Source organism: Poromitra crassiceps, assembly GCF_964638095.1.
Source record: "Poromitra crassiceps genome assembly, chromosome: 20".
NCBI lineage: Eukaryota > Metazoa > Chordata > Actinopteri > Beryciformes > Melamphaidae > Poromitra > Poromitra crassiceps.
Genome location: NC_139637.1, coordinates 17306336 through 17328323, shown reverse-complemented (window position 1 = coordinate 17328323; position 21988 = coordinate 17306336). Strand labels below are relative to the sequence as shown.

Genomic DNA, 21988 nt, shown 5'->3' with positions numbered 1-21988 from the left:
TGAATATTAAAATAATATCTGACCTTTTCTTTGTAGTCGTTTGGCATGTAGCCATGACGGTAGTAGACAACAGCTACCTCCAGCCCATCTCTGCAGAGACAGAGAGAGAGAGAGAGAGAGAGAGAAAGAGAGAGAGAGAGAGAGAGAGAGAGAGAGAGAGAGAGAGAGGGAAGTAGTCAGAGTTACATGTCTTTTGAACCTCAGCTGGTTTAAAATGGGATGATGGAATAGTTAGAAGACATTGCTGTAATGCTCAAAACCTGTGACCAGTTGCTCTGCTAAAGAATGTGTTGCTAGTGGGGGACCAGCAAACAAGTTCTGATTTAACGTTACCCTAACGTTAGCCCTCTCCAGACCACCATCTCACTGTAGCTCCCTCTCATTTATAATTCAAATCAATGATGTATTTTTCACAGCTGTTAATTAAAAATAAAATCATACTCACACAAACAACTTTTTGTCCCCGTTAAGATATCCTGTTTTTACCACATCCTCAAACTTTCTTCGGATAACAGGAATGTCTCTGCACAGAAAGAAGAAAAGTTGCTTTCCAGATCACAAGTGTAGCTGTTTTTATACTGTTGCTGAGTAAGTTAAGGGCTGGGTCAATCCCTAATTCTATACAAGGTGGCAGGTAGAACAACTTAACATTTAAAACCTATTACCCTTACCTTTTCCAAAGTTCATTCTCAATGAAACGATGAGCAAGTTTGCTAACTTGGACATCCCCAACCAGAAACATGAATACTGCCCTAAAAGAGAGAGAATCAGGTTTAAAAACATGTTTGTTATGATCATCATTTAGTCAATGAAACAATCAATCGCTTTTAGTTAGGTCATGCATTTCCTACTGTACATGTGCATCAAAACTGGTTAATTCGAAAAAGTAAATTACTTTGGCCTGATAAAAATGTACACAGCACATTAATGTACGTACATGTATCACTAGAAATCAACGAATCAAAACAATTAACAAAGACATCGTCATCAAGAAATCATTGACTTGGACTTGCATCTCTTTAATGTGCACTTCCCCATGCCATAATTATCAGATGTTGATGATGTATCAGATATTTAAAGTCCCTGGAAAGCAAAATCCACAAAAACCTTCTAACTATTAAATTTAGGGTCTTATGTGAGTAATTGTGTGCCTCAGAAAGTAGTTGACATTAGGTTCAACCCTAACCCCCAAAATCGCTAGCCTGGGTAAACCCAGCCCCCAGTGACCTGCTCTCAGGCTTACCCTGCTGACTGAGAACTCTGAGAGCAGGTCACGTGGGGGCTGGGTTTACCCAGGCTACAAAATCGCCACTTTTCTACAAGGTCTGGATTTAAATGCTAAAATGCATGATCTTATCACGTCATAAGATTTAATCGAATCACACGCACGCACGCCTGCATGCGCGCACACACACACACCCACCCACACACACACACAGTAGCGCTGTGCACTCGCAGCGGCAGAGATCTCTTCCTCTCTGTCAGCGCCGAGCAACGAGCGAACACACACACACACACAAACACAGACACACTCCATCTCTCTTTCCTTCTCTCTCTCCTTCTCTCTCTCTCTGTTTCCCTCTCTCTCTCTCGGAGGAGGAGACCTGCTGCAGACGGGACACGCCCACACAGTCCGCGGGAGAAAAGACGGTCTAAAATCTAATTGATTCTCATAACTTTTGTCATGACTGTCAAACCTAAATTTATATACTTTGCGACGTTCATCATCGTTCAAATTTGGCTGGTGGCTTATTAACATAGGTTCCTGTGATGTGATGAACTCAAAATGCTAAATAATAAAAAAAATATTTCTGGTTTCCAGGGACTTTAAGTGGGGACAGTGCACATTAATGAACATGAGTGTCAGGGATACAGATGTAAACATTAACCGGATTATAGCACTATCCCTATATCCTAATCCAAATTCACATCCGAAGTCCCTAGTAAAAAGAGGAAAAAAGAGAAGACACTGCTACAACACATGCAAGACCATGGAGCATTTTATACACAGAGCAGGCATATCTGAAGGTTTTAAAGTTTGGGAAATTTAGGAAATTTCTTTTTTTTCAGAATGCTGCAAATGTGATAAGAGAAGGGCTTTTTATCGAAGATTTTCCTATGACTTTTGTCATAGGTTGCTCTGTGCCATCACTACACTTACTTCTGTTCTCCATAGAGCTCCCAGGCCTTGGCGAATGCTCTGACCACTGCAGCAAGCGTGTTGTTGTCGGGAACATGCTGGCTCTCCTCCAGCAGACCAACCAACCTGAGGATGTGCCTGATGGCAATCACGACATTTTACCATTCAGTTTTGCAACAAATTGCGAAAACCAGCAGTACCAAACCACTTCTACAAAAGCATGTCCTAGACCTAGAGAGTACCTGTGGACGATAGGGAGGACGCCAGAGACACCAAAACTACCAGCTGCGATTGTGTTGATCTCGATCTGCTTCAGAGAACAGGTCCCATCCTCTCTCTGGTTCAGCATGTAGTCGGACCGGTTCACACCCAACACAATGGACTGGAAAGAATAAACAGAATTCCCATGCAAGTTCAAATCCAAAAAGAAAAACAGGTTGTGGCCTTGTTAAAAATGAATTGAACAGTTGTCCCGACTCGGAATTACAGGTCGGAAATTCATAGCAATGAAATGTTACCAGAATTTCCAACCTGTAATTCCAAGTTGGACAACCGTTCAAGCCGAGTCGGAGCTTGGAGTTTTTTCCCCCCTGAATTCTGGTTGTCTTATTGCATCCTGAGAAAAATATTCTATGAATTTTACCAGTGCATGTCATAGTGATTTCCCCCCCCTATGGCTATACAACTATGACCAGTATTTTCACATTCCCCTCAGATTGTTAAAAAAACAACAACATGTGACTCTTACCTGAGTGCTGCCTTCCTGCTGAACTTGTGTGTAAATGTCAAACAGCTTCGCTGTGAAGTCGTCTGCCTGGACAGTGCTGAGAAGTGACAAAACAACATAGTATACACTGGTTTCATTCAGTCGCTATTGGAATTTATTTGTGTTAAACCTCAATATCTTGTATAAAATTAAGTGGGTTCTGTCTATTTAAATTTTTGTGACAATGACAGGGAAGGGCAACTTTGATGATAGAGAGGGCCACAAAAAAATGTCCTCGCTACCAGCAGAGGGCCAGATTGTGACCGTGCACCTCCACCAGTAGCCTACTGTAACTAACACCATCACTCCCAATTATAGTTTCTAATTTGATGAAAAGGACTGGTAATCAAAGTTTATTATACCATCCTCTTCAACAGAGCCTTCTCTTAACTTTTTATTGTTGTCTTTTTTTTTATTATTGTCTTATAGACATTGGCCCCTATCGTTGCATCGGCGCAGTTTGAGCGGCAGGCGCAGATCAAAGCAGTGGGCGTGGAAAGGCGCACTTGATATCGTCGTGCTGGCGCTAGATGCAGCCCAAAGCATTACAACCACGCCTTTTAGGCGTAAAATTATGCACCCTCATGCTCATTGGATAAGTGCAATAAACGAATCGCACGCTTGCCTTTTTAGCTCCAATTCCAGTGATCCCGCAAAACCAGACGAAAGCCAAACGCTCTGCCCCCCCCCCCCCCCTCCCTTCATCCAGCCTGTCTGTCTGCATTATAGGCTATTATTCCATATTATTATGCTTCTCAAACCAATCTAACTGCAGTTTCAATACTGCAAGCATGTAAATACGCTACACAGCAAGATCAAAGTGAAAATGATGTTCTATGCATCAGCTAGAAAAATATAGCCTATTAGATTGGTGAAAGTTTGTCCAGAAAGATATCATTTTCTCTCGCCTGCTGCAGGAAGGATGATGCACATAAATATACCCTACATTATGTCAAGTCATTGCATAAATGTGTTTTTATTGTAAAACTAAATGTGAAATAGGGCCAAGTTATTGGACGGACATCACAGTATAGCAGATGCCATTAGAAGCGCGTTCCGAAGCGCGTTCCGCTGTTACTTCTCTAAATCACGTTAACTCGACAAGGGGTATATATATGCCCAGGAGGACATATATGTTTCACATAGGGTGGTGTTTTCATTTCGAGGTTTTATTTGGTCCAATATTGAAATGTTGACAATGGCAGGCTGTGTTACCATTACACATTAATTTAGAACTACCTTTTATATCTATTTTGGCTCATTTGGTGGCTATTTAGTAGCGAAATGAAGAAACACAATGCATGCTGGGAACTCAGAGAGAGAGAGAGAGAAGGGTGACAGAGAAGAAGCAGTGAAGGCAAAGAATAGGCCTGCTTTTCAAAAGCGCAAAGCGCTAAATGTAGGCCAGCTCCCAAGATATGACTAGGCTGGTATTTAGCGCCGACACGCCCACTTTGGGACTGCGCCACGCCCATTCGGCCTAAAGCGCATTTGGCAGCCTAAAGCCTATTGCTATCTTGCCGAAACAGGCGCAAGGCACGTTTTTTTGCGGTTAAGGCCCGTAATAGCGCCGATGGCCTGTGGGAGAATAGAGCCCATTGTCTACAATTCTTTTAAATCAGGCCTTTGCCTACACCAGGCCGTCCTGTGTGACTTTTATAGTGTTATCTGCCTTGTTGCATTTTATATGGTTCTGTTTTTACTCTGTAGCACTTTGAGATTTATCTTAAATGAAAAGTACATGACAAATCAAATGTATTATTATTATTATTATTATTATTATTATTATTATTATTATTATTATTATTATTATTACCAACATTTATATTTCCATTCAGATGACACCAGAAACTTTGCTCTAGCTTTACTGCCCGCTATCGCAATTTGATGGGGTACATCACCCAAATATGTCATATTAATAGTAATGTTGCATGTGCAATGTGCATCCTGGATATAGTTTAAAAGCGCTAGCTCAAATGCTAACGTTAAACAGTATGTGGATGGACAATGCTAACGGCATTAGCGCCATGTTCTGGGATGTACAATCAAATAAAAACACAAATTTGGGTGGTAACCTAACCTAACCTAACCAAAAACATCCGCCTTGTAAAAAAAATAAAAATAAAAAAATAAAAAATTGAGCGAGGGGCCACACTGAGTGAGGTCGGTGGCCGCATGTGGCCCGTGGGCCGCCAGTTGGCCACCCCTGGTCTATGACATCATCACTGATGATGTCACAATGTCTATGACATCATCAGTGATGTCATCAGTGACATCATTAGTGAGCAAAATTATCTTTTGACATCACCGATGATGTCATAGGCACTGATGATGTCATAGGCTTGTGACATCATCAGTGATGTCATAGGCATTGTGACATAGCATCAGTCACAGTGATGTCATCAGTGATGCGAAGTTGGGCAATGGTGCGCTGCGCATGCCAATTAGAGCAGGTGAGGCCACGCAGCAGCCGAGCAAATCAGAACTTTGTCACACCCCTACATGTATTCCGTTAATCCCAAACCCTGTTGATATTCAGCTAGGTAGGCTACCTAGGTATAGCCTAGGTAAACCCAGCCCCCACGTGACCTGCTCTCTCAGTTCCCAGTCACATAGTGACTGAGAACAGGTCTGAGAGCAGGTCACGTGGGGGATGGGTTTACCCAGGCTAACCTAGGTAGTAGGCTACCTAGCGAGAGCCTCCTGCAGAAAGCCTGGGTCCTGGCTGATCTTGTCCACCAGCATGTTGAAGTGAGTCTGCACTGCCAGAGCCTGGTGGAACACAGCTTTGGGCACAGGCGAGGGGAAGAGGGTGAATGGAACGTAGGTCACCACCTGAAACCACAGCAGCAGCACACATGTAGCCTACATTTCATCACTGCCTTTACAGCCAAAAACATGACGAGCATCACATTAGACCATATATATCAGAAAGGCATATATATAGAGTCACTGACAGAGGAAATAACAACGCATTGTGTCTAAGGCCTCCAAGATCACCAGTTCTGCCCTCCCCTCAATCAAATCCATTTACCACCAGCGTGTTTCAAAACGGGCAAAAAAGAACATATCTGACCTCTCCCCTCCTGCTAACCTGCTCTTCCAGACCCTCCCCTCTGGGAGGCGTCTCCCATCCTGTAAACCAGCTCTTCCAGACCCTCCCCTCTGGGAGGCGTCTCCCATCCTGCTAACCTGCTCTTCCAGACCCTCCCCTCTGGGAGGCGTCTCCCATTCTGCTAACCTGCTCTTCCAGACCCTCCCCTCTGGGAGGCGTCTCCCATCCTGTAAACCAGCTCTTCCAGACCCTCCCCTCTGGGAGGCGTCTCCCCTCCTGCTCACCAGCTCTTCCAGACCCTCCCCTCTGGGAGGCGTCTCCCATCCTGTAAACCAGCTCTTCCAGACCCTCCCCTCTGGGAGGCGTCTCCCCTCCTGCTAACCAGCTCTTCCAGACCCTCCCCTCTGGGAGGCGTCTCCCATCCTGTAAACCAGCTCTTCCAGACCCTCCCCTCTGGGAGGTTTCTCAGGTCACTTGCCACAAAATCCACCCGCTTTAAAAACAGCTTCTGTCCCACAGCAATAAGAACACTCAACTCCCTCCGTTAAACACAAGGACTTGCTGCACTGTGTACTGTATGTGGCTCTATGTGTGTCTCGTCAATGGTTTTGTTAATTGGCTGTTGTTTGCTGTAATTGCACTGTTATTGGTGTTGTCTGGATGCACTTTATTGTGACGCACTTATGTGATGTAACTATGATGCAGTGTCTATTTCTACATCCTGTACGTACCGAAAACAAATACCACCGGCCCTGGTCGTGTGGCAATTAAAGTTTTATTCTATTCTATTCTATTCTATTCTATTCTATTCTATTCTATTCTATTTTATTTTATTTTATTCTCTCTCACACACAGGCCTACATACACACACAGGCCTACATACATACATACATGTATGTATGTAGTAGACCTGTGTGTGTGTGGTGTGTGTGTGTGTGTGTGTGTGTGTGTGTGTGTGTGTGTGTGTGTGTGTGTGTGTGTGTGTGTGTGTGTGTGTATGTATGTATGTATGTATGTATGTATGTATGTACAGTATGTATGTTGCATTGGTTGCTATACAATAACCGACAGGAAATAAACTAGTCCAGGCTGTTCTCTATAAGCAACAGAATTGTGGTGAAACGGTCTATATCTACAGTGTAAATGACAAACCTGACCTCAGACGAGTTGGGTGTTTCAAAGGTCCTCATTACAACTCCATGTTGAAGAGCAAATTATTTTGCCTCATTTGCCAAAGCCTTCAGTCTGTCAGGGTTTAACATCAGTCCTTGTAGCATCTCATCTGTAGCCATATTCCCAACCCAGCAAAATGCAGTCCAAATGATACTAACTAGTTAGCATCCTCCTTATGTAGTTTGGTATATCCGTTTGGTTACGAAGAACCAAAGTTCAAATCAAACCAATGAAAAGAAGGCTATTTAAGGACGTCCCCCATGTGTTCAGCTGGGCTGGCCCTGCCCAGTGTCGTTTGCTTTAGAATGGTTGTAAAAAAAAAAAGTTGTAAAAAATGCCTTTCTCATGTTGAAACAACTGACAGATGAAAGCTGATGTGTGTGTAACAGGTGCGTTCCTTCTTGTCATGTGAGCCAAACTGAAACGCTTATGTTTGGTTTGGTTTGGTTTATTTCGGATCAAGAATACATAAAAGCATTACAAATTGACATGAATACAGTAGTAAAAAAAAGTACACATTATGTAAATCGAAGAGTAAAATGATCCAAGGATAGCCCAGTAAAGCAGCTTAAAGTTACAAACTAGAAGCCTGCTTATTTCCACTGGGGTCCTTCAAATATCAAAACCATAGTATTACACAATTGTACTTTATAAAAGAAAAACAGACCTGTCTATCGATGACACATAAAATATATGATATATACAAAATTAAATCTCAGCGAAGGTGTTGCAATTACTCGCTAGTCAACATCTCATTTTTTAGATGAGTCTTGAGAGCACGTTTAAAGACATTCACAGTGTTTATGCCTTGCACTGAAGCAGGTAAATCATTCCAAAAGTTGATAGCAGTGTTACAAAATGACGTTTGGGCTTGGCTTCCTTTCTGCAATAGGTTTCTGAATTGAATATTGGGCAGATCTGGTATTGTAGGAATGAATTTCACTTGTTCTTACAACACCCTCCTTGAGATAACCAGGGTTAAAGGCCGTTTAAAATGCGATATATGTGACACAATTGAAGTTGCTTCACCCTTAAATCAATCGGTAACCAACCAAGTTTACTAAACTCAGCAGCGTCAATATGAAACCTATTGTGATTGCGAGCCTATTATACCAGGGCTATTCAACTAGCCCACATTGTCAGAAAGCTAAGAGCCCGCGGGGTGGACATTTCCCTGAGCTGCATCATCATGCAGTAGTGCTGTACTGTACTGACACAACGCGCCACCACATCTTCAAGATTTAGATTTGACTACATTGAAACATGTTTGTGGTAATTCGATTTTCTTTTCAGAAACGGAAATAAAATAAAATAAATACACGTCAAAATACACAGATGAAAAACGGAAACAGAAGGACTTGAGTTGTATCTGCTTCTGTAGCCTCTGTGTGCGTCATCAAGAGAGAGGGAGGGGGTGGGGGGGACAGTCGGCGGGCCGGTGTGACTTGATTGGCGGGCCTGATTTGGCCCCCGGGCCGCCAGTTGAATGGGCCTGGCTTATAGCCTGAGAGCAAATCGACAGATCACACAGGGCAGAAAGACTTGTTGTAGGCTAGGTTGAAAGCACAGCTAGAATGGATACATTTTCCCAGCTGAAACCTTCAAGCACGCTGCAGTTCCACCGGTTCCACCAGCTAATTACACCAGCAGTGCGGACACTCAGTCCATACCAGAGATGCTCACAAGTCATTTTTTGCAAGTCCAAGTTAAGTCTCAAGTCTTTGAGCTAGAGTCCAAGTCAAGTCTCAAGTATTTTAGCTATAGTCCAAGTCAAGTCTCAAGTCTTTGGTCACAAGTCCAAGTCAAGTCTCAAGTCTCTTATGGATGAGCGTTCTATCATCTGCTGCATACCATCCAGTCTGCTTAGAACACTGCATAGCTAAAACTAAGGAATTCAAAGCATGTAGGCTACTGTATTATCCTCACTCTTCATCTATTAGCATCCAGCATCAGCATTGATTAGTTGACATTATTATTAGTAGACCTTTCCTTATGTTAATACACACAAAAATAAAGATTGCTCACAAGTCCCAAATCTCAAGTCCAAGTCAAGTCCGAGTCTTTGAGGACAAGTCTCAAGTCAAGTATACAAGTCACTGTGTGTGTGACTTAAGTGAGACTCAAGTCCAAGTCTAAAGTCCAAGTCCCCATCTCTGATTCATACTGACTGACCTCTCTCTCCTCTTGCAGCGTGCATGTGGGTGCATGGGTTTACAAGACACACACAAAAATACGAAATACAACCATAAACCAGCACTACAATGGTCAAAAAAAATTATATATATATATATAATACTGAAATACAAAAATACTGCTGAATACAACAAAACTCATATCAATGTAATTGTACATGCGATTGCAGAATAGAAGTGCTCATTTCAATAAGTCTCTGCACTAATCCCAATGAACATGAGCACATTTGAACATCTTATAAAAGCCATCAAATGAATATTGTATCAGGCAATAATAGCCATTGTAAATAAAAGAAGCATCCTCCTGTGTAAGAAACAAGGAAGTGGAACTTTGCGTGTTGATTGAAGTCCCACAGTTCTCACTCCCATTTTACACGCCTAAAGAGAAAGAACATGCATTTGATCAAGTGAACTGATGACAGGCCAACAACACTATAACACACATACAACACAAAATATGTCAAATAAGAGATAAAGCCAAATCAGCTTTAGTGGAAATGATACAAAGCAATAATCACTATGTTGTGCACAATCAGTCGCAACAAATACTATGATGTCCTTTTTCTCATTGATGAACTATAAAGAATTATCAATGTTTTTTTATATTAATTGTTTTTATTACACATTTTATTATTATTATTAATAATAATTATTATTATTTTATCTATGGCTGTGTTCTGAAATCATATCTTTTGCTGTTTGTCTCTTGATAACTGGGACAGTACCCGCCCAATTAGAATTGAAACCAGAGTGGAAAATGAGTTTTGGGTTGAAACAGTTGTGGTTTTGCCTTTGGAGTCATCCACTTGGTTCCACTGTGACAGATCAATGAATCCTAAACATGTGATTGGCCCTCATTTGGAACGGGTGTTCAGCCCAGGGGTGTGTTCAATCTGCGGAATGGTGTGCACCGTGTGCTACGTTTTCCGGGTTGAATGTCATGTTACCTCGAAACGGTTTGCAACGGTTAGTTGCACAACAGGCTTTGAGGTATGTTCGCCTTTTCTCAATGTTAAGGATCCTTCCTTGGCAGGATGGGTCTTCCTACAGAGGGCAGGCAAGAGTCCTTCCTCGCTGGCTAGGAAAAACCATGGAAGGACCCATCCTGCCGAGGAAGGAGCCTTAACATTGAGAAACGCCGCTTGTCTCCTGTTTCGTGGGTGTGTCAGATGTGTTACCCAATCAGCAGCCAGGTGTATATAAACCCCTCCATTTAAAGAGGCAGTGTGCACAGCCGTTTTTGTTTAGATAAACTGTTTGCTATGTGTTGGCGGGGCTGAACTCCACCCAGAATTGGCTCACATGTCTAAACAAATGATTGGCTCTTATTTCAAATACTGTAGGTATTCAGCCAGGTTTGTGATTGGCTCTAATTTCAAACAGGTGTTCAGCCCAGAAATGTGTTCAATGTGTTAAACGGTGTGCACCGTGTGATCCGTTTTCCAGGTTGAACGTCATGTGTCCTTGAAACAGTGTGCAACAGGCTTTCAGGTATGTTGTCCCTTGTTTAGTGGGCATGTCAGAGGTGTTACCCAATCAGCAGCAATGTGTATATAAATCCCGCCATTTAAAGAGGCAGTGCACACCAGCACAATATATCATGTAGGGGTAGAGCATTACACACACCACTTGATTGTTAAAAATATGTCGCTGCATAAAAAAGGCTTTTGTTACACAGTTAAGTTTATTTGGACACTTACCCCTGTCACTGAAGACTCATTTCATTTGTAGTGCTTCATCGCCACTTTCAAACGCCACCTCTTTCCTTATTGAATATCTCGCTAGATAGAGAATAGCATTAGAAATGTACTGATATACATCAGTAGAGCAAGCAACTAACCTATTGCAACTTGTGCAACGAGCACAACGAATGCATGCAAAAAATCTGTGCTCATAGTATCTGAAGTCAATTGAAAAAACTGCTGTGTGCGTACACACACACACACACACACACACACACACACACACACACACACACACACACACACACACACAGGACTGACAGGGCCTTGACTTCCTGTAACATCTTTGCAACTATTCAGCATCAGGTTCAGAGAAACATTGTCGCTTTAGTTTTTGTTGCAGATGAAAAGTTGAACAAATATAAATGCTGAAAACTTCATATGAACGTGACACCATCTCTGAAATGTTTACAGTGGTCAAGGTTTTGTCAGTGTGCAGAAAGACTGGCCTCTTGTGGCTAAATGGTGCCATTAACTCCCTTTACATTGGGATAATCAGACACATTAAGATGGCTTGTCTCATGATTCACTTAATTGAAATGTTGAACTTGAGTTTAAAGGGTTAATGCGTTGGAAGTGATAAAATTGTCAGTTGACAACTTGACATAAAAACTACAAAGTAAAACTGAAACTGACATTCAATCACTTAAATCAGAGGCTTCACATTCAAACACGACAGAATGCTGCAATACACCAAGACAATTATTGGTAAATTATTGAGAACCCAACTGGGCCACTGAGCCAAACAGAATTTTCTATGTTGTTTTGCATCTTTGATTTGACACTGGTGAATCTCATATGATTAGACGAGACTGTAACAGATTAAGATACTCACATTTGGCGATCTTGAGGATGCGTCCTCGCAAAAAGAGGAAGAGCAATGTTGGAGAAAAATATAAGTTCCATGCCATTTCCTAATCAATATTTCCTAATCAATAAGCTATAAGCCTAACTACATCTGACACATTAATCAATAAGCTATAGGCCTAATTATGCTATAAGTTCCATGCCATTTGACCCATAGACCCATAGCACACTGACATCTCATCTCACCCAGCCCCATAGAGAGGACTTCTCCTCTTTGCTGAGACCTTGTCCAGTGCTGCTGAAACCTTGGACAGTGCATCAAGTTCCCAAACAACTGATACAGACAGACAGCCCTGTAGGCTCCAAGTCAAGTCATCACCCCCTCCTCTCTGCCTTTTCCTCCTCTTTACAGTATAAAGCGTATGTCAAATTGTGACATCGCGGCTGAATAATTGACTCTGTACATCGATCAGACGTGTACATTGAGATTCATGCCCTCTGTCAATATGCATATTGCAGAGAATATCTGGTATTAAATATACTTTTATGGTAAATCTTCCTGGACTCATTGGTTTCAATTTATTTGGTATTAGATAAGCTGTGATATACATTTACATATACATTTAGCGGAAAGAATATATTTTATTCTCTATCAATTGGCGTGTCACGAACAGGATATCTACGAGAGCGGGTAAGTCTGAATTAATTTCATAATTCATTACTGAGCTGTCGTCTGATATTTAAAAGAATCTGAAATGTTTGCATATTGTGGGTGTGTCAAAATGACATTGTATATAATTGTAAATAGATAACTCTATGATTGAAGCTGTGTGCTCAAATAGAGAAGCTGTGTGCTCAAATAGGTAGCTGTGTGCTCCTAAACCAGGTAGCTGTGTGCTCCTAAACCAGGTAGCTGTGTGCTCCTTTTCTTAGATCTCCCCATAACATACCACTCACTCGGCGGGGTGTAGCCCCGTGGCGCGCTGGCTAGGATCGGCCAGAGATATTGAGCACCGAGCGAGACTGGGAAGCAATCATAGTTGTCTAACCAATATGGTTGAGATGTTTTTGAAATACCTACAATGTGTAACAAGCATGTAACAAACAAACAACCAAAAAATAAGCATCTGTTTCATTGTAAAACAAAACAATTTCTTAAGAAGCCTATTTTAAAGGAGTTGAACAGGAAGTTTGCAAAAAGTGTATTTTAGCCAATCCCAAAATACAGAATCAATTGTCCATCGAACAAATTGATCTGTCACCAAATTTGTAAATTCCAGATACCCCACACACGGACGGAACTGGTCAACAGGAGAACAACCGTCCCTCTGTCACCAGAGTCCCCACATCGAAAAAGGTAAAGTGTTGAAAATTACTTTACACACACACGGACACCTCAAGATCACAAGTAAGTGATAAACAAAAACAGTAGCTCTCTCTCTCTTTTAATACAGGTTTTAATACCCTTGGTGCGTAATGCAAGACTGAAATATAAAGAGTTGAATGTGAATCAATGAGACATTAATATGAATGCGACATTCACAGTAAATAGAGGAATCAGTGCTTTGCCTTTTGCCAAAGGGAGTGATTACGAGAGAGAGAGACACGCTACAGAATTGATCAAAACAACGGCTCTGCACCGAGACTTGTGTACCTAAAACAAATACAGTAGATTAGACACTGTCTGCTCTCTGAGAATGGACACTGAAAAGGCTGGCCGTTGTCTGCGGCCAGAGTGTCAGAGAGCCAGAGAAATTATCGGACAGCTTGGGATTGTTATTAAACAATATGAGCAGATGCTTGGGCCCCCACAATTAGCCACAGCGCCAAACCCAATAACTATTGCTGTGATTTTCCCCAATGTAAACACCATGGAAAAAGCACCTCAAAAGCACACACCTAGCAGCACCGACGTATGTCATGCGTGCGGTAAGTTAGGACATTGGGCGAACAGGTGTCGTAGCAGACGTAAAAATCGTGGCCTGCCAGAAACACTCAATAAGCCTGTGATTTCCCCCAATACAAACACAGCAGGGGGTGCATATCAAAAGCGCTCACCTAGCACAGACAAATGTCATATTTGTGGTAAGCTCGGACACTGGGCCAATAGATGTCGGAATAAGAAAAAACAGGGGGCAGCCAGTGGACAAACAACCATCTGTTGATTCAATTGGCTCAAGTAGCAACACGGTGGTCATTCTCCCCTATACTGTAGCTGTCCCAATGTGATAGCAGGCTGAAATAATTTGTTTATGTTCCTTTGGAACAGTCAGTCTTCCAACAAGGTTAAACTTAGCCAGAAAGAGCCAGCCACCGCCTTTCTAGGTCAGAGAGATAAGCCCTGTATCACAGGTTCAAACCCCACAGTATTACACATTATGAAATTGAATGTCGAAACAAGCCCCAGGTTCAAACCCCACAGTATGTGATTGAATGTTTTGTTTGTTATGAATCAATAGAGTGAAGTAAGCTCTGCATTATTTAAAGTGCAGTAAGCAAATTTGAAAATCAATTAGAGTAAATAGACTGTTGATTATTATTTTGAAAATAAATCATAATAGAATGTGTGGTGATGGATAAGAGTTTCCTGTGTACGATAATCTGAATCTGAAGTATTTTCTTAAACAGAAAAATGCACATTTATCAACCACCAATTGGGTGGATGAGAAATAAAATTAAGTGGGCATACCAACATTTAACTTGTGGTATGATATAGGTACACATAAGCAAAATTTACACTTAAGTACGCGGGAGATGTTTTCAAAAGTATCTATAAATAAGTCAATGGCCTCTGAGGACGAGATTACACTTGAGTTTGCGTTTAGAGTATTGTTGTTTTGCCTCAGTCTGGGGACTGACCCACCCCAATAAGCTAGCTCTTAAAGCAGTTTTTTTTTGGGAATTCATCCAGCCCACTCAAGACAAGTCCACGAAATCTGTAAACTTGAAAGGCAGACTCAAAGAGCCATCTTGTTTATGAGGTTCATTGCAAACAAATTATAAAGTAAACAATTGAATATGTACTCACAGAGTATCTCAAAACATTATCTACCGTACGTACTGTACTTGTTGTACTAATAACTTGTAATGAAGTTATTTTGTCTAAAATACAGGCACATTGTGAAATCTAATGTTTATAGTTACAGGTTGTACGTCACAGAAAACCTTCACACCAGCACTAAAGTCTGTACTTTGAGTACTGTGCTCCCTAGTAAACTACTAGAGAGAGTACGTTTAACTGTGCTCACTAGAGTAAAGAAAATTCTTTCTATTTTCAATATAAAATGAAGTGTTTTAAAGTATCATTTTAAGAATAATCAGTTATATGATACTGTGATTATGGTTTAATGAATATGATTAATCAATGTTATGAATGTTTTGCATTTTAGAAAGTTTCAGTTCCTATTCCAAACAAACCAATATTAAAGTAAACTAGAAATAGAATTTTATTCTAATAAAATAGTTCCCAAAAAGAAATTAAACCACTGCATGGAGTTGGGCTATTAAATAGTTTTTAATAACAACAATTACAACAACAGCACCAGGAACAAACAAATAAATGAATGAACTAGAGTCATCACATGAATGATGAGAAAATATTGTTCCTGTTGTGAATACTTTGAAAATATTTTACTTAAAGACATGATTCCTTTTACAGGAAGGTTTGAATAAAGTGAAGCTGGAAAGATTATATATATATACATACTGTATGTAAGAAGCTTCTTTTACAATAGTGGAAAAGATTTAAGTGTGATTTGGAACACACTGAATATTAAGTTCAATGCATTATTAATTAGACTGTTTGCATTGAACCATATAGAGTTAACATTAAGGCCCACTCCTATATTATTATAGCCGCAGTGGTGATGTAATTTTGTCATTATATCACTAAAATCTGTTTTCTCTTTCCAATAGATAATGGAGATGCTGTGATATGAGCTGAGACTGCGCTGGACTGCATATTGATCAAAAATTCTGTTTTCTTACAAGTGTTTAATGTTTCCTATGTTTTCAAAACCCTGCCTCCCCCTGGCCCACAATTAAGTATAGATACAAGCATTATATTGAATAGTGAACTTAAATTTTGTAATTATTATTGTTATTGATGAACATAACAATTGGGTGGATTGTTGGAGAAAAATATAAGTTCCATGCCATTTCCTAATCAATATTTCCTAATCAATAAGCTATAAGCCTAACTACATCTGACACATTAATCAATAAGCTATAGGCCTAATTATGCTATAAGTTCCATGCCATTTGACCCATAGACCCATAGCACACTGACATCTCATCTCACCCAGCCCCATAGAGAGGACTTCTCCTCTTTGCTGAGACCTTGCCCAGTGCTGCTGAAACCTTGGACAGTGCATCAAGTTCCCAAACAACTGATACAGACAGACAGCCCTGTAGGCTCCAAGTCAAGTCATCACCCCCTCCTCTCTGCCTTTTCCTCCTCTTTACAGTATAAAGCGTATGTCAAATTGTGACATCGCGGCTGAATAATTGACTCTGTACATCGATCAGACGTGTACATTGAGATTCATGCCCTCTGTCAATATGCATATTGCAGAGAATATCTGGTATTAAATATACTTTTATGGTAAATCTTCCTGGACTCATTGGTTTCAATTTATTTGGTATTAGATAAGCTGTGATATACATTTACATATACATTTAGCGGAAAGAATATATTTTATTCTCTATCAAGCAAAATCACCAAAATCAGAGAGCCGCCTCCGAGGGAAAGACCCAATATCAATCTGTTGTCGGATTTCTTTGGGGGCTCAACATACTCAGGGATAACATAACCTGAAATCACACACGGTCACATTACTTTTGCCATACTTTCAATCACTCAGAGTAGCGTGCCATCTTAAACCAATCAGAAATGGATTTTATGTTAGAAACAAGCTCAGTTTTATGTCATTTAATCATCAGCCAGATAAGATCACAAACTGATCTATAAGCAAAACAATCATTTTTTTGCGTTACCGTCACAGTAGATCTCAGCTGGTTTAGCGTTATCACAAGACTTTGGGCGATCTTTGTGTTTGTAGGTCACACAATGTTTTATGTCGTCGTGATCTGCAGTGCACTGTGGTGTTGTTTCCAACTTTCTCGGCTTCACCGGCATCCAATTTAAAAGTTTCTTGTTCTTTTTAACACAGTCATACAACAGAATAGAAAGTTATGTTTGACAAGAAAAGACAAATTAAGGTAACGCTTTAGAATACAGCCCGCAAATAACCATGTAGTTATAGTATAACAACGGGGTTTAGGGCTGCAGTTATAGTCTAACTACGGGGTTTAAGGAGTGAATTAATACTTTAACTAGAGGGTAACAAGATCTGTACTTATGGTATAACAACGGGGTTTAAGGAGTGTAGTTATAGTCTAACTACGGGGTTTAAGCAGTGAAAAAATACTTTAAGTAGAGGGTAACAAGATCTGTACTTATAGTCTAACTACGGGGTCGTGGGCTGTATTATGAAGCAGGGGACCAATGTTTGTACTTATAGGCTAATTACGGGGTACCACACTGTACTTACAGGGTAACTACGGGGTTTAAGGAGTGTAGTTATAGTATAACAACGGGGTTTAAGGAGTGTAGTTAGAGTATAACAACGGGGTTTAAGGAGTGTAGTTATAGTATAACAACGGGGTTTAAGGAGTGTAGTTAGAGTATAACAACGGGGTTTAAGGAGTGTAGTTATAGTATAACAACGGGGTTTAAGGAGTCTAGTTAGAGTATAACAACAGGGTTTAAGGAGTGTAGTTAGAGTATAACAACAGGGTTTAAGGAGTCTAGTTAGAGTATAACAACAGGGTTTAAGGAGTGTAGTTATAGTATAACAACGGGGTTTAAGGAGTGTAGTTAGAGTATAACAACAGGGTTTAAGGAGTCTAGTTAGAGTATAACAACAGGGTTTAAGGAGTGTAGTTAGAGTATAACAACGGGGTTTAAGGAGTGTAGTTATAGTATAACAACGGGGTTTAAGGAGTGTAGTTAGAGTATAACAACGGGGTTTAAGGAGTGTAGTTAGAGTACAAGTAGTTGTACTCTACGGGGTTTAAGGAGTGTAATTAGAGTATAACAACGGGGTTTAAGGAGTGTAGTTAGAGTATAACAACGGGGTTTAAGGAGTGTAATTAGAGTATAACAACAGGGTTTAAGGAGTGTAGTTAGAGTATAACAATGGGGTTTAAGGAGTGTAGTTAGAGTATAACAACTGGGCGCCGCCGAAAAAAATTGGAGTGTTTTTTTTTCACCTTTTTTAGCCGTATTTAAAGGAATATCTCATTTTAAATCAACATTAGGATTATACTGTTGTGATGTCATTATTCAGTATCTTCTCCTTTTCTCACTAACTTTCATGTCACCACCTGCTCTCCTGTCAGCATTCTAACTTACAAACACAAACTGTAGGTTTAGCCATCATGTTCTTTCATAAACAGCCTGATTGGAAAGAAAACATTGCCACTGAGATGTCACAACAAGCACTTTTATTATTATTATTTAGTATTTATTATTGCTGTTATTATTACAGTGCACACACACATGGTTATTCAATTATTGCACAAATCAATCAAGCAGTATTCAAGTCTGTTCGGGCCCCTTGATGTCCCGGGCCCCGGGGCTTCAGCCCCGGTAAGCCCGTTGGTAAAATCGGCCCTGTTCAGAGATACAGTAAAAAAATCTATTTTATATATAAAAATTATATTTTTTATAATAATGCAACAAAATAGTTTTGAAGATTTACCTCTAAGCGCGCGTGTGCACACACACACACACGGATGCGCATGCGCGCACGCACGCACACACACACACACACACACACACACACACACAGACAGACAATAATATAACCGTTTTCTTCCATATTAAGAAGGGCACCTGAGATGAAAAGGAAACTAATAGATATTTTTCACGGGGGCCATTTTGTGTCAAAAAGGCAGGGTAAACACGGGTGCAAGCAAAACAGTAACGAGGGTTCCCAACTTACAATCATGGAAGTTGGAACCCCTCATTAGTGTTTTGCTTGCACCTGTGTTTACCCTGCCTTTTCGACACAAAATGGCCCCCATGAAAAGGGTCCATTGAGTCGTCTTGTAATAGAGAGTCAAAGTGAAGGGAGCGATACGCGATCTTTTTGATCCCGTTTGCCACGGGAGTCCACATGTCATGTTTATTAATGCAAAAGATAACTCTGCAAGTCAAGAAAGTTGCAGTTTGTGGTAAAACTGTGGCACTATCATGCACAGTTCACGCAGGAGGCAAATTTATTCCAAATAACAGTATTTATTGCATGTAAACAAACAATAAATATCAACTGTACAGTGTGTGTGTCAAGTCAAGTCAAGTCAAGTTTATTTGTATAGCACATTTCATACACAGAGGCAATTCAAAGTGCTTCACATAAAATGGTTGACAGGAAAAGAAAAGAAAAGAAGAGAATAAAATGGACATTTAAAAGCATCCCAACAAAACTTTAAAAAAAGAGTATAAAAAGTGCATTAAGCAACAGGCGCAGCAGTTGCAGAAAGAGCTAAAACTTATAGAGGACTCATTGGGTTTGCATAGTAGCTGTCAGCAGTTAAAAGCGACGGTAAACATAAAAGTCTTTAGTCTATTTTTAAAAGTAGGTAAGGTTGGGGCAGATCTGAGGTCTTCAGGCAATTTGTTCCAGCTAGCAGAAGCATAGTGGGTAAATGCAGCCTTCCCATGATTTGATTTGATCCTAGGGACAGTTAATAAGCTGGACCCTGTTGACCTAAGAGTTCTAGACGGTTCGTAGCGTGGGAGCAATTCAGCTATGTATTTTGGGCCTAGGCCATTAAGTGATTTATAGACTAATAACAGTATTTTAAAATCTATTCTATGACACACTGGCAACCAGTGTAAGGACTTAAGAAATGGAGTGATATGATCAGCTTTCTTAGTCTTCAGTAGATGAGCGCTCAGTAGATGAGTGGACTGTCACCAGGCCAGGTAGCCTCAGTAGATGAGTGGACTGTCACCAGGCCAGGTAGCGCTCAGTAGATGAGTGGACTGTCACCAGGCCAGGTAGCGCTCAGTAGATGAGTGGACTGTCACCAGGCCAGGTAGCGCTCAGTAGATGAGTGGACTGTCTCTCACGCAGACACCACTGCAGACACCCCCATCACTGTGTTCAATACTCTTTGTCCTCAAATTGTGGCCAGCAGCTTCATTTAAGACCATTTCTCCTCCACGCCTGTATGGAGATAAAATAATGATGTCTTAAACCCCTTTTAGGTTGGCCCAAAACCAACTAATATCCACAAACTACAGGCTTTTTATTCACTCTAAAAGTTACAGCTACACGTTACAAGTTACAGTTACATTTAGCTGATTAGACGGACCTCCAAACCACATGGCTAATTATCGGATAAGCTGTGAACGGCGTGCATATGAATAGCACACCAGCTGGAAACGATATCACACCTTGATAACAACCTCAGTGCTTCCCACAGTTTATTACTTTAAATTGTCGGTAACACTTCATAATACTGTAACACAAAAAATGGGTAGTTACTGAGGAACGAGTAAGGAACGAACCATTAGTTCATGAATAGTTAATGATTAGTTAATGAGTTGATAGGTAGTTCCTTAATGGTAGTTACTTAAGAACTGACCATTAGTTACCATGTTAACGAACCAGTAAGTAATGATTAGTTACTTCCCTAAAAAAAAACATTTTTTCATTTGTTTTCATTCACTAGTTCATTAATAGTTAATCGGTAGTTCCTTAAAGATCCTTAATGGTAGTTACTTAAGAACTGACCATTAGTTCCCATGGTAGTTACTTAAGAACTGACCATTAGTTACCATGTTAACGAACCAGTAAGTAATGATTACTTCCTTAATTTTTTTTTTTATATTTCACTAGTTGTTAAGTAATGGTAAAGTAAGCAGGAAGTAATGGTGCATTCCTTACTAACAACTCGGTAAGATGTACTGCTTTACTTGAGGGGGCACAAACATGTTAAGTAATGGTAAAGTAAACAGGAAGTAATGGTTTATTCCTATAGTATATATCGAGTTGTTAGTAAAGAATGCACCATTACTTCCTGCTTACTTTACCATTACTTAACATGTGTGTGACCCCTCAAGTAAAGCAGTCTTCCTGAGTTGTTACTAAGGGATACATCATTACTTCCTGCTTACTTTACCATTAGTTCCCATGTTTGTGCCCCCTCAAGTAAAGCAGTACATCTTACCGAGTTGTTATTAAGGAATGCACCATTACTTCCTGCTTACTTTACCATTACTTAACATGTTTGTGCCCCCTCAAGTAAAGCAGTACATCTTACTGAGTAGTTACTAAGGAATACACCATTACTTCCTGCTTACTTTACCATTACTTAACAACTAGTGAAATATATATAAAAAAAAAGGAAGTAATCATTACTTACTGGTTCGTTAACATGGTAACTAATGGTCAGTTCTTAAGTAACTACCATGGGAACTAATGGTCAGTTCTTAAGTAACTACCATTAAGGATCTTTAAGGAACTACCGATTAACTATTAATGAACTAGTGAATGAAAACAAATGGAAAAAAGTTTTTTTTAGGGAAGTATTCATTACTTACTGGTTCGTTAACATGGTAACTAATGGTCAGTTCTTAAGTAACTACCATTAAGGAACTACCTATCAACTACTCATTAACTAATCATTAACTATTCATGAACTAATGGTTTGTTCCTTACTCGTTCCTCAGTAACTACCCATTTTTTGTGTTACAGTATTATGAAGTGTTACCAAATTGTCTTTACATTGTGTCCAAATACCCAAATGACGGAATATTCCAACATAAAAAAAGCATCTCTCCTAAGATGAGACAAGTTTCCAACAAGTCAGCCAGAATGTAAAAGTAGGTCTTCTTGACATAAGCTCCAAAAGCTCCTATCTCATAACAGACAGAACATGCCTCTGTATTGTAGCGATTCGGGGTTTGACGTGTATTGTGGGGTTTCCGTGTGTAGCTAGGAACTGATATGTGTGGGTGTGTTCCTAGGGGGAAGGGGATATATGTGACCAGCGGCCGGGGCGGAAGGCAGTCTAACCATGAGAGGGGGTTGGAGTGGT

The 21988-nt window shown here is 40.3% G+C and overlaps 1 protein-coding gene and 1 pseudogene across 2 annotated transcripts in view; both read right to left on the bottom strand.

Moving 5' to 3' along the window:
* LOC310794908 (glutathione synthetase-like) overlaps positions 1-7253 on the bottom strand; it is a 38167-nt pseudogene extending 30914 nt beyond the window's left edge. Inside the window, exons 1-8 of the transcript in view lie at positions 7119-7253; positions 5596-5741; positions 2889-2964; positions 2383-2522; positions 2162-2278; positions 672-752; positions 446-523; positions 24-90 (exon numbers count right to left, since the gene is read on the bottom strand). The product of the transcript in view is annotated as a glutathione synthetase-like (transcript). The remainder of the gene's footprint in view (positions 1-23; positions 91-445; positions 524-671; positions 753-2161; positions 2279-2382; positions 2523-2888; positions 2965-5595; positions 5742-7118) is intronic.
* Positions 7254-7893: 640 nt separating this feature from the next.
* LOC310794907 (glutathione synthetase-like) overlaps positions 7894-21988 on the bottom strand; it is a gene marked incomplete at its 3' end in the record, with an annotated part of 31477 nt that continues 17382 nt past the window's right edge. The window contains exon 12 of the mRNA XM_083656945.1: positions 7894-7903. Within this exon, the coding sequence (XP_083513071.1) occupies positions 7894-7903 (10 nt within the window). The remainder of the gene's footprint in view (positions 7904-21988) is intronic.